Source organism: Carassius auratus, chromosome 35 (genome assembly GCF_003368295.1).
Source record: "Carassius auratus strain Wakin chromosome 35, ASM336829v1, whole genome shotgun sequence".
NCBI lineage: Eukaryota > Metazoa > Chordata > Actinopteri > Cypriniformes > Cyprinidae > Carassius > Carassius auratus.
The window spans coordinates 10,056,890-10,070,317 of NC_039277.1; the positions used below are offsets into that span (position 1 = coordinate 10,056,890).

General features: G+C 36.5%; 1 protein-coding gene across 6 annotated transcripts in view; it reads right to left on the reverse strand.

Annotated features, from left to right (window-relative positions):
* Positions 1-13,428, reverse strand: part of LOC113054345 (autism susceptibility gene 2 protein homolog) — a 306,067-nt gene that overhangs the window by 108,814 nt on the left and 183,825 nt on the right. For all 6 annotated transcript variants that reach the window (XM_026219827.1, XM_026219826.1, XM_026219828.1 and 3 more), the window contains one exon: positions 1,409-1,438. In XM_026219827.1, coding sequence (XP_026075612.1) covers positions 1,409-1,438 — 30 coding nt within the window. The remainder of the gene's footprint in view (positions 1-1,408; positions 1,439-13,428) is intronic.

Below are 13,428 nucleotides of genomic sequence, written 5' to 3' on the forward strand. Positions count from 1 at the left end.
TCATTCCCAGAGAGAAAAAGCATGTGAAAATAGCACATGCTCACGGTTTTGTAAACACATTTTAAGAGCTATTGACAGACAGAGATCCCTCTGAAGTGTTTGCGAATGTGTGTGCGTTTGAAAGAGAGCACTCTTGTTTCTTTGTTTACCTACTAAACCCTTCCATTGTTATGACACATAATTAATCAAATGCAGAGAGAATGACATGATATCGAGAAAATCATTAGAGGAATAATGAGAAGCAGAAACGCAGCGAGCAAAACAGCGATTAATGTCTTACGCAGCACATCTCTACCAAGCCACAACAAAAGGGCTTTGACTGACATTGCTACTTCGACTCGTCGTCATCAAACAACCACTGGTTTAAAACAACAAATGAGGAATAATCAAAAAGAGTGAACAAAACAACATTTCTGGGTAATCATGCTGATGTTCAGCAGACAGTAATGAAGTGGTGCAATGTGTCTTGTCAAGCTCTTTGTAGAGCTTGCCTAGTTTGCATCAAAATTAGCCTAAAGTCTACTGTTAAATTAAATTAATGCATTTAATTAATAACCTAATTTTGTAATAATTACACTATAAAATAGCTGATATAATAATTCAGTTCCACCTAATGTAAATCCTATGTCCTGTGGGTTGTACTTTAAATAAATCTGTAGGAAGTGTTTCACGTTAATATGTGTAAAATGTAACTTGTGAAACTTGTAATGGTTCTTTTCAAATTTCGCACACCATTTAGACATTCATAATTAATGCAGAGTTAATTAATGCCTTCTCACAGTCATTAAAAAGATGGTAATTCTAATTAAATAGAAACACACTTTTAAGCAAAGTCTAATATTGGATTCTCATTGATTCAAGTTTGATTAAAAAAAGAATAAAGATCATTTTAGAAAGTGCTATATGATGTAACATGGTATTAATAACACTAATACTACAGCTGCTGCTACTAACTAGCTTTGCATTTCCTGAAGGAAATAACAGTTCTTGGAATCTGTGAAAAGCACAAATAAGTATATTAATTACAATTACATCCCTGATTTTTATTTATTTATTTAACATAAGTATATAAATAAATACATAATAATAATATATGAATATTATTAATTTCCATTAGAAGCTGCCGGAGGCAATCAAACAACTAATTTATGCAAGGTAGCATTGATAAAATGCAGGCAATGTGAGAGCAGACAGTGATCTACCAGAAACAAACTACACAGCGAGTCAGTGATCTCCAGTGATATAATTGCTACTCAAACATGGCTTTGTGGTTGTTTCTGCATATTATGTTATATATATATATATATATATATATATATATATATATATATATATATATATATATATATATATACAGTGCTGGTCTTGTAAGTTATGTAATAATAGAAATAATAAGGTGCAGTCTTACCTTGTCTTCTTGATCACTTTCACTGTCGCACTGTAAGACAAAGAAAAAGAATGCATTAGAACAGTGCAGAATCTGCTAGACCTGATGGAGCTGAAACACTTTGTTTTTTGGTTTTAAATATAAAGCTATTATGAAGTGGAAATCAGATTTCAACAGTCTCACAGTGCACAGCTCATCAGCAGAGTAATAAAAGTCTAAGCAGGAAAAGGCTGTTCTTATGTCACTCAGTGGCCAGGCCTCATTACATCTGCTTATTACCACCAGCAGGGTTTTTTCTCCTCTGACACCAACTAGATTATGAGTTCAACTATCTTCACATCTCATAGACCACAGACGCACTGCAGCTTTCACTCCGCTGCTTAATCTTCTTCTGTACAATGAGTTTGATGCTTTACAGAAAAAAAAATTTCATTTTGTTCCTGAAATCAATCCTGAAATCCAGTAAAGTGATTACTTTGGTCAAAAATACTAAACACTAAACATTAATTAAATAACAATAATATACCGTATTTTCTAGACTATAAGTCACACTTTTTTTTCATAGTTTGGCTGGTCCGTTGAATTATAGTCAGGTGCAACTTATTTATCAAAATTAATTTGACATGAACCAAGAGAAATGAACTTAGACAAATGAACCAAGAGAAAATATTACCGTCTGCAGCCGCGAGAGGGCGCTGTATACTGCTCAGTGCTCCTGTAGTCTACACTGAGCAGCATAGAGCGCCCTCTCACGGCTGTAGACGGTAATGCTTTCTCTTAGTTCTACATAAATGCGACTTATAGTCCAGTGCGACTCATATATGTTTTTTTCCTCATCATGCAGTATTTTTGGACTGATTCTCAGGTGCGACTTATAGTCCGAAAAATACGGTACATATATTCTTTTGGGTTCCGTATCAGTGCCGTTTCCCGATTCAGATTCCAATTCATAAGCTCCTGATTTGATTCTGATTCTGATTCTGATTTTAGTATATTTCCAACTAATGTAAATAATTTAGGGCAGTTTCAGATCGATTCAGAACATTTGAATCAACATGCAGTTCAACATATTTTGAACTATTCATTAAAAGAATAAGCAAGTGACATTTGGTTTGAAATTTCAACTACATTGTTCTTGTTTAGATTCACCAAAAAGAGCTCATACTGTCACACTGCATGAAGAATCAGTTTTAAAACGTTGTTCGTTTTTAAAATCAGGCGACCCTGGTCAAACAGTATGTTTCTGATTAAATAAAAAGAACCGGTTCCTAAGAGTCACTAGTTTTCAGAATCTAGGCTACTTTGTGCATATGTGTTTGATCCACTTAAAAAATGCTCATGAATCAGAATTGGGTTACACCGGTCACACTGTATGCTTTTGATTAATTAAAAAGAAGCAGTTCATAAGACCTGTTTGTTTTCAGAAGTGGGCTACACTGATTGCACTGTATGCTTCTGATTCACTAAAAAAACACACACACATGTTATATTACAGACGTTAATCTGAAGGAAAAAAAAAACAGGGCATTGGTGTCTCCATCCAAAATAAGCCAATGAATAACTGGCAATTAAATTAATAAACATAGCATGATTTTAAAATGCTAAATTTAAGCCTTTCTGACCAATTTTAATTTCAAGGTCCACTTAATTCTCTATCAGCTAATTAGCAGCGAGCACACAGACGACTTGGCTGGGGGAGATGCATTCAGGGTTTGAGCTTGGACTCCCTAATGAAGGCCTGCTAGGGGGCGGGGCCTAAGATCTTCGGGGATAATTACACCCAGCTGAACTAAACCCTGTGGGACAGTTCTGGGAGCCATATTCCCGCAAGGACTGGTTGTTAGGTACAGAAAGTGAGAGGACTGGACAGAGTGGGGTTGGGTGAGGTTTGGGGGGGTGGGGCTTGTTCACTAGGCTCTGTATCCCGTCTGACCTGATCAGGTGACCAGCATCGAATTTACAGCCCAAGTCCAACGGGATTGGAGATATATGGGCTCGTTTATTATACATATCCAATAAACACACACATACCAGATGTTAATAACCTACTGCTCTTGTGTGTGCCAGCATGGTAATACTGTTAACATTACAGTAAAAATGCTGTAAAACAAAATCAGCATCATATTATTGAAGCTTTCTGAATATATCCCGTCCTGGGCTATAATTGTGGATTTAACATGCACAACTGCATGAAGCCTTCCTAAAGGCCTGGGGCTCCCCCTCATTTGGCCCAGACAGGGTTCATGAAGAGTTAAAATAATGAGCAAATTGTATTTTTTCTAGTGTGTTGTGATCCATAAAAACACTGTCGGGATCTCCATTGGCGTATCAGTGTTCCCGTGCCCAGCCTAGCGCTTCAATTGCAGAGATAAGAGAGGAACGAAATGAATCGCTCTTGCTTGTGAAGCAAATGGAACCCACTAATAGAACTCATCGCATTACCCAATGCAAAATTGCCATAGCTCATTACGTCAGGATAAAAGTATATCATTGTAGATTGTAGGCAGAATTGACTTCCTCCGCTGCGACTTGATGATTTAATTAACTGCTCTCTTTCGCTTTTCATCCGTGTGCCTGTCGCTAACACAGGTGCTGCTAAACGACACTCTCTCACAATCCAGCAAGTGGAGAAAGGGAAGAAATTGCTGTCATTATTCTCTCTCTCCTGCTCCTTCTTTCCAAGATCAGACGGGTATGCAAATTTCTGTACTGGTGCTGAGAGAAGAAACTGAGAATGGAGGGGTGGGTCCAGACGGAAACACATTTATAGTGGGAAAGGGTAAGATTAGATTTGACAGGTAAGGGCAGCCAGCTTGTTTTGTGAAGCTACACTTTTCACAAATAAACAAAAAAGGTAAGATATGTTGCACGTTGTGATTCAAAGCACATTAGAATGACTGAGTCGCAGAATAATGCTAGTTTAATAAAATATTGGGTTTTTGTGCTCATGAGGAAGATACACATTCAAGTCCAGTGACATTTTTCTATCCATGGCTTTCTCTCCATCATTTTCTTTTCTGTTTCATCTGTTAAAAGTGAAAAAAGGTGAAAATTAAAATATGATATCTGTACAAAAGTACACATCAAGTTTATTATATTAATATTATACAGTTAAATTTTTTTAAATAATATAATGTTTAATAGTAATATAATGTGTAACTGACGATATCAATGATATTTAGCTTCATTAAATCAATATTAATGTTATATTATTTTTCCCCACTTTACTTTTATATAAGAAATCTATTTTGTTTACTGAAGCATTAATTTATATTATTATAATATAAAATGTATATTATATTATACAACATAAAATACACTATATACACATGCATATATATTATTAATAATATATAATATAATATAATATAATATAATATAATATAATATAATATAATATAATATAATATAATATAACATGGTTATATTTAATGTTGACTGAAAAAGCACATAATCATTTGATTAAAGTTTGAAGAAAACAACAGTAAATTATTAAAAACAGTTCCTAAAACTAAAATAAAACATTTATTTATAATATTATATAGTAATTGTATTATATTATAAAATTTGCACATTTTAAATTTTACATTAATACAAATAATTATAAACATAAAAAAAATAATTAAAAAAAAAATATATATATATATAAAATATTTGGCTTTCTGTCCATCATTTCAATAGTAAACAAGATTATTCGACAAGAGTAAATATGAAGAGATTTGCATAATGATGGTCAGTCCAACATATTTAATTCCTCTAAAACACTTGGTATTACAGTCATATTGGATGGATTAACTTGGGAATCCATCTCAGCATTTTCTTGCTTTTTTTTCTAGTGTGGTGTTAATTTCAAAGCCAAACATTTCGCCAATTGATCTTGGCTGCAGATCAATATAGCATGTTAAGCTTATTAAAACAGCCAATGGCCTCAGTGGAACAGTAGAGCCATCTGCTTTAGTTAGACACACACTCCTCAGATACAGTGGAGGAGGAAGTGTATGGAGCTGATTAGGCCTCCAAATGAGACCAACAGTGTTCATGCAGTCTGTACTGCAGCAGTGCAGCATGGGAGCTAAACACATCCTGAAAAGCCCCATGAAATCAAATATTATTTGCCATATTTTAGAAAAATAAAATATTGTGAAGCATGAAAACTATGGAATCGTGGTTCATTATGGCCGTTTGCTTATGTTAACACTAACTCTTTATTTACTTTTCAAAATATCAGTTGGTTTGAAAGCAAATAGCAAAAAGACAATGCCTTCAATGATTTGTGGTTTGTCCACTGGCTATATGAAATGGGAAAAGCCCTTTGATATGTCACCAACATCTTGTTACAACATTAATTGTCAACACAGCACTTTTCAAACAATTCCATGGGTTCTTATAAGTCCTGACTGGAATGGAAGTCTCTGATTGGCTGTTTTTTTTAAACACCACATCCACAACGACACACTTCCAAACAGAGCATTTACATGAAAATATCTTCAAGCAAAATACATTTAATTTCTTTTCCATATGCCTTGCAAGTGCGGCTAACAACAGCAGACAATGAGGAACAAAAGCAATCGAATTCTGAATGTGTTTATAACTGCATTTTTGCCATTGTCCGAGGCTGTGACGTTAATCCGACTTCTCAAACCTCTGAGCCCACATCAAACCTCCAAGACACACTCTGGAGAAGGGTCAACACAATGAAAAATGTGTGGTTTAAATGCAGCACCGCTACGAGCCAAACACAGCAAACACTCTGAAAATATGCTTCAAAAATATGTTAAAAAAACAGCACATAAATAGAGTCATTGATGTAAAACCGCAGTCAAATGTCAAGTTAGGACGCAAAGTGTTCAACGTTCCATTTCATGGTCTATTTACCATTGTGTTGTAATTGGCACTGTCAACAAATGCTGAAATTAATTGAGACTGATTTGAGCTTGATTATAGAGGCAGCGGGGGTCCCAAAGGTTGACAATAGGTTGGTACGCTCTCTCTCTCTCCCTTCATCCCCCTTCCTCGTCTTCTTCCCTATGCTATTTTCACTCTCTTCCTGTCGCTCTCTCTCTCTTGCTCTGCCTGCAGGCTATGTTGGGTGGCAGTGGGGGACAGCTTGAAGAATGGCAACCATTGCCAGGGTCAGCTCTGACAGTGCCAATTTGATGCGCTGCCACGGAGTGCTGCGTGCCCCACCTCCCTCATCCCCCCTCATTCTCTCTCTCCCTCTCCTCCTACCTCCCACAGAAAAAGCTGCACATCCTGATGGTTTTCTGATGCAAACCATGGCGCGGCAAAATGGTTTTTCCCCTCCTGCTGCCTTCTTCTCCATCTGCCACTGGGGCTGCGTCGCCGCCGGCCGCCTGCCTGTCACAGCGTGCACTGAAATTAGCCAGGGAGGAGGCGCTCGCTAGCTCTAATTACGTTTTAATCATTGGAAATGTGTTGGCAAATCAAGGCCTGGAGCTCCCACTCTGCTCTGTGAAAGGAGGAGTGTGTGTGTATGTGTGTGTGTGCGTGTGATGAGATGGACAGAAGAGGAAAGATGAACAGAGAGGAAGCAAAAACAGGCCCAGCAGCTCTGAGCTAAGAGTCAGATACTCTGAGGGGAAAATGGCGGAGTGCCTTGTGCTGTCTGCTGAGACTGAGGCTTTGAGTACTGGACTACAGAGAGGCAAGAAATTTCACTGGAAGCTTTGTGCTGTGAGATCGAAACTACTGCTTCTCCAACTACAGAGCGAGTTCTGCCACACTGAGCTGGCTATTGAAGATGCACAAGTACCAAGGTGACATTGTAACAGGCACTGATGTGTGGCTCTAAATATACTGGACCAGATACAGGGATTCTTAAAAGGCTGAATTCATAAATGCTGTTTTATCATATTTTTTTTAGGTTAAAGCAATTAACAAAGAATTTTCTTTCAAGCATTACTTTTCATGCAAACTTGCATTGTTACTATAATACTTTTAAAAGTGCATTGCATACCATTAAACATCAAGCTTGAATAAAACGCATGATTATTTCCATAGTTAAAATAAATGAAACTGCAAATAAAAAAAGTAACAAATTATTTATTAAATATATTTTTAAATACTTAATAAATAATATTTTTAAATAATTAATAAATGTAATTTATTGTATGTAATATCAGTGAAAATAAATAATAAAGAACTGAGAAAAAGACAAAGAAAACAAATCACCAAAATCATTTTTAAATTGTAAAAACAAAATTGTGTGATTTTCTTTTTGTATGTATATTATATATATATATGCAGAGGAATATCATATCAAAGATCTTAGTTTTTTCTTATCAGTTTTGTGTGAATGACACTTTGCACCTTCTGTATCTGTTACTATTGAAAAGCTGCTGTGATGGGCCAGTTTATTACAAAGGTACAAAACAGATTTCAGTACTTCAATAGGTTGATATATTAACATTATATCAATTAATTAAATTACGGGATTTAAATGTAAATGTAAGTTTAAATCGGAGAACATGAAATGTTTCTACGGTATTTTGTGTATTTCAACCACAGCTGGATAATGTTTGTTTTTTTTTCACAGTGAATGCTGCACTACACTATTTATGTATTCAGTCCTTACTTAATTTTAAGCTTGAATGTCTAAAGCTAAACCTGACAGTTAATAAATGGCAGATGTGTGACATAAATTATATGTCTGCTAATCATCTAGCCTATGACCCTGTCTCTGCGTTCTCCACAAGCCTTTAACATTAAACCAAAGTGAAATCTAACCTCACTTAGCAGAAAAAACACAGCGGCACGCCTGTCAGCCACAGCAGCAAGGAGAAGGAAATGTATATTGACACCTTTGGCTGGGTTAGGCCATTAAGAGGACCAGGATCTAGACCTGATGACATTCAGGGACTAATTCACACAGCATCTGTGTGACACCCAGCTGTCATACTAAAGTACAGCAGGATGAAGGAGCGGAGGAACAAATGAGAAGGGAAGTGTGACAGCCTGGAGGTCCTAGATACATGAAAACGGTATGAAAAAGTATGGCCTGTCCCAGACAGCTCTCTCCCTTACCCCTGTCAGAAAGCAGTCATCTGCTGCCTGACCTAATAACCTCAAGCCTGATCGTCCTCTCCCACCGTCTCCCTCAAGCACCTCGCAAACATCTGCAGGCAATTTCCTCCCCAATATGACACTTTCTCCAGACCATGAGCATTGAAAACAGAGCTAACGTACTGAGAAGAGCACAAATACTGAAGCGCTGTTCCAAAACCTAGTGAGCTGCCAACAATAAGCAACACTTTAAGGTATCATAGGCACCTCATAAAACATAGTGTGCTCTAAAAGGCAGCAAAAGGTCCTCTATGGAGAAGGCACAAATTACACGGACACTATTGGAAGAGAGTTGAACTAGATGATGACATAACGGAATCGTCACTGAACTGACCTTAATGGTAAAACTGACAGTTTGTTACTGTGCATTTTTCACAACATATTTCCTGTTTGACACTGTAAAGCTACTTTGATACAATCAGTATTGGATAAAGCGCTATATAAAAAAGGTAATCCCAGAATGCACTGCAGTTTATAAAAATAAAATAAATCATTTAAAGATATTATTATATAGTAATTTTATTGTATTATACAATTGGACAAATTTAAAAAGTAACATGAATTTCTTTACTATAAATGATATATTAATTATATTTACAAACATTAAATAGATTTATTTCTTTTTAAAATATATTTATTTTTTGTACTGTGCCAGTTGCTTTGCAACATGCCAACATTAAAATCAATTAAAATCAATTCCGAAGTGTTATTTTTGTGATGCAGCTGCTGCCTTTGAAGAGTGCTTTAAATCATCATTTATGAGGTTTCATGACAACTAGGATGCTGTCTTAGAAGAATGCAGGATTACTTTTTTAATAGTTTTAAAATAGCACCTGTTTGAAAAACACCCAATGATTCAGAGCCATGCAAAGAGCGACGAGAAATGCTGGTGCATAAGAAAAAGACAAGATCAGAAGCTGAATCTCAAGTATCAAGAGTACCAATTTTAGACATACATCAGCCACACACACTCTGTATGATGCGGTGCCAGCAACGGGAAAGGGTTAGAAGGTACAAGATATGTGTGTGTGTGTTTGTGTGTTATGCCTGTATGCATGTATGTAAATGTGTCTGTGTATCTTGAGGGTATATCTACCTTTAAAATAACTTGTCAGCTAAGCTACTCGGCTGACAGATGTGAGATGGCGCCCTGAGGTGGAGCTTGGCACAGACAGATGGTGCCACAGGGCAACGCGCTTAGCTGATCAACCAAGGGTGGCATTGTCACCCAGCTTGCCAGCCACAAGTGAGAGTGGGAGGGTAGGAAAAACACAGTGTGTGTGTTTGTGAAAGAAAAAAGAGTGGGAAGATGAAATCATGTGCAAATCAGTGCAATAATTTCAGTTTCAAAAAAAGAAAAGGGATGTGGCCATATCACATTGACACTGAAATCTCTCTGAACAAGGAAAAGTGAAAAAATTATAAATCTTTTATATAATTATCATCATATATGTTTTAAATGCATTAAAACATTTTCAAATATTTGCGGTCAGTAAGTTTTAAAAATGTTCTCTTATGCACACCAATGCATTTTTTTGATCAAAAATATGGTAAAAAATGTAATATTGCAAATATATTAGCAACTACAATTTAAAATAGCTGTTTTCTTTTTGAATATATATTAAAATGCAGAATTTTTAAGCTTCATTACTCCAGTCTTTGTTGTCACATGATCCTTCAGAAATCATTCTAATATGCCGATTTTATGCCCAATAAATATTTTTATTATTATCAATATTGAAAACAGTTTTGGTGCTTAATATTTTTAAGGAAACCATTACTTTTTTCAGGATTAGAAAAGAAAGTTCAAAAGAACAGCATTTATTTGAAATTAAAATTAACATGAAATTGAAAAAATAATAAAATAACACAGAGACAGCCACTTTATCAGTTTAATGAATCCTTGCTTTAGACCAGTATTTTCTATACAAAAAAACAACAACAAAAAAAAACAACTTCAGCACACAAAAAAGAAAACTGGACTGTCAAGGACAAATATACATTCAATGGGATTTAATCATGAAACATGATTATACATTTCTATGTAAATTGTTCATGAAATCTTTTTTGAAAATTATTTGTCCTATAGGTCCTGACTACTTTAAACATCCAAGGTTACTTTTACATTCTTCACATTAAATTCTTTACCTTTTTTTTGTCCACTGGGAAGTTCTTGAAAAGGCATTTATTTAATATACTAAATGACACTAACACTAAATGAAATGATTTTCTGTCCCTCACCACCTTGTTTTTATTCATGTCAAATTAAATATGGTGTTCTCCCTGGCTAAGGTTCTTCACAAACAAGCAAGCAGAGTAGGTGTGTAGTTCACTCCCACAGGCATTGAGTGCTGAAGAAGGTTAGGCAGCAAACAGTTGCTGGCTTAATCAAAGATTAATAGAAAGATTTTCAGACAATTAAATACATCAGATTGCATTGTTTGTCCCATTATGGCTCCTCCTTGGGGAACAGTCCACTTTGTTTGCATTTTAATTACTGCGTGCACAGATGACATTTGCTCTGATGCCAGCTGCCATCTTTGCTATGCTTCTCCTCATGCCCTCAGGATAATAAAAAAACAGTGAAGCAGAAAACGTGTGGATGATTGTATGCAATTGAGAATAAAGGTCTATATAGGGCAACTGGACAATGCAGAAGAGCACAGGTCAAAAACCATGCTACTTCTTTCATCACTGGGTAAGTCCCACCGACAGGCTAGTTTAATTCATGCCTGAATAGAAATCAGATATGACATGGATGTGCAGTATTCTTGCTTTCCTTCATATTCTCTTCATCACACTCTCTAATTTTCAACTGAACTGTAGTATCTATTTTTAGCATTTCTCATGTGTCTACACCACTTTCTCTCTCTTATTCTCTAGCAGGAATGGATGCGTGGCTCTAATCACTTTGCTCCCCACACCTGACGGCACACTATTAACTCTAGGTCTCTCTGGTGACCCTGCGGGTCGTTGCCCATCACATCAAGTTTTTATTAGGGAATTTTCCTCATCATTAGCTCTGGCCCAGACGCTGACCATTAATATTCATTCTGCTTCACACTTCCATCAACCTCTGTCCCTGTTTTACCATCATCCATCTGAAATACTGCTGCACGCTGACCACCTATCATTAACAGAGCTCCGTTCATAGCTGTTTGGGAAGACACACACACACACCTTCAAGCTATGCAAAGATTTTTCAAAGTTATAAATAAAACAAAGTTTACTAAAGTATGTTTAACAATAAAATATTTTCAAAATTTCATGTAAAAATTTAATGTGTGACTTTCAATTTCTTTTGTAATTTTCTTTTTCAGTTATGGTACTAGTATATTGTTCCCGGAAGTCCGTACACGTGGCATTTGTGTTCAAATTTTGTTTTCAATAAGTCATTATATAGATAGATAGATCCCAGTTTATTTTGATACGCATCATATATTTTTGTATATTATAGTTTAATGCACATTTCTATATTTACTTGAAAATTTGAAATTGAAATTGAAATTTCCAGAGTGTTGAGTAGGGCTGCACGATATTGGGAAAAAATGACATTGCGATATTTTATTTTTCTGCGATATCTATTGCGATATTTTTTCTTACAAACAAAAATGGGGTGAGCACACTTACATTCTCATTTTAAATGATTTAAACATCGACAATTGATTAATATGCGCGAGGGCGATATGCGCGCACGCTCTCTCTCTCTCTCTCGCACGCGCGCGCTCTCTCTCTCTGTCTCTCTCGCACGCACGCTCTCTCTGTCTCTCTCTCGCGCGCGCGATCTCTCAGTCTCTCTCGCGCTCTCTCTCTCTGTCTCTGTCTCTCTCGCGCTCCCTCTCTCTCTGCCCTGTTAAACTTGCATGTGGTTTTCAGTCCTGTCAATGATAAACTTTCACTCTCTGATGGTTAAGCTGTGCAATTAATCCGCGAATCACATTCGTCAAGGGCCGGGGATCAGCTGGCCCGTACAGTTAATGAATAACGGATAAACTACAACAGCCTACATCGCACATCCTGCGATGTGACTATTGTGGATTCGTACATCGCGATATCGATTCTTAAACGACACATCGTGCAGCCCTAGTGTTGAGTGATTTACAAACACATTTTGTGAAGCACGTTGGCCAAATCATTTAGAAGTACTGACTGAATTGTTTGTAAATTGCTTATTTGCAAAGGTGACCTGATTAAATGCAATTCAGGGTGTGCTGAAAAAAACAACATTACAGTAACTGCTGTACTGTTAGGACCAATGATCCCCTCAGCTGGAAGAGACACTGCCACCGACACACGTACAGAGGTGATAAAACAGTCTCAAACAGCACCAGCGGTGAACTCTAACTTTGAGAAGACTCTTGTTCCAGGGCATGGAGGGGTGAACAGAGGGCTCTGCAAGCCACAGGCAACTCCAGCAATTAATTGACAATTTCCTGACTAGCTGAGATAAACCCCATGAAGCCTGTGCATTTGTGTGTGCACTTAAAAGATTCTTCAATGCAGTATTGATATTTAAAACTCAAGTTAAATGTGTACAAATAAATAATTTGCGCAGCCAATAAACACAGCACAGATGTGCTGGATGGAGTGTAACTCTAATATTTGTATTTTCCAAGTGCCGAGCAGCTTTATTTCTAGTGCCATTATCATTAGTTATGAATTAATTTTTCTAGACATGCTTGATCCAATTGTTATCAAAAATGATCATAAACTCTTCTCAACATGCAAACAAGCCTAGATGAACAAACACCAATGGAAACCTCTCACTCTCTATTTGGCGGCCCTGCCGAGCTGCCAAAGATCTGCTTTGTAAACAACAAAAATATTTAATTTGAGAGAGTGATGCTGAGCAAAATGAAATTAAAAGGAACTCATGCTAACTGTTAAATTACTCATGGCGCGCTAAATTACATTTGCTTTTCCATCAAAGAGATCAAACGGGCAAACTCCAGTACTCC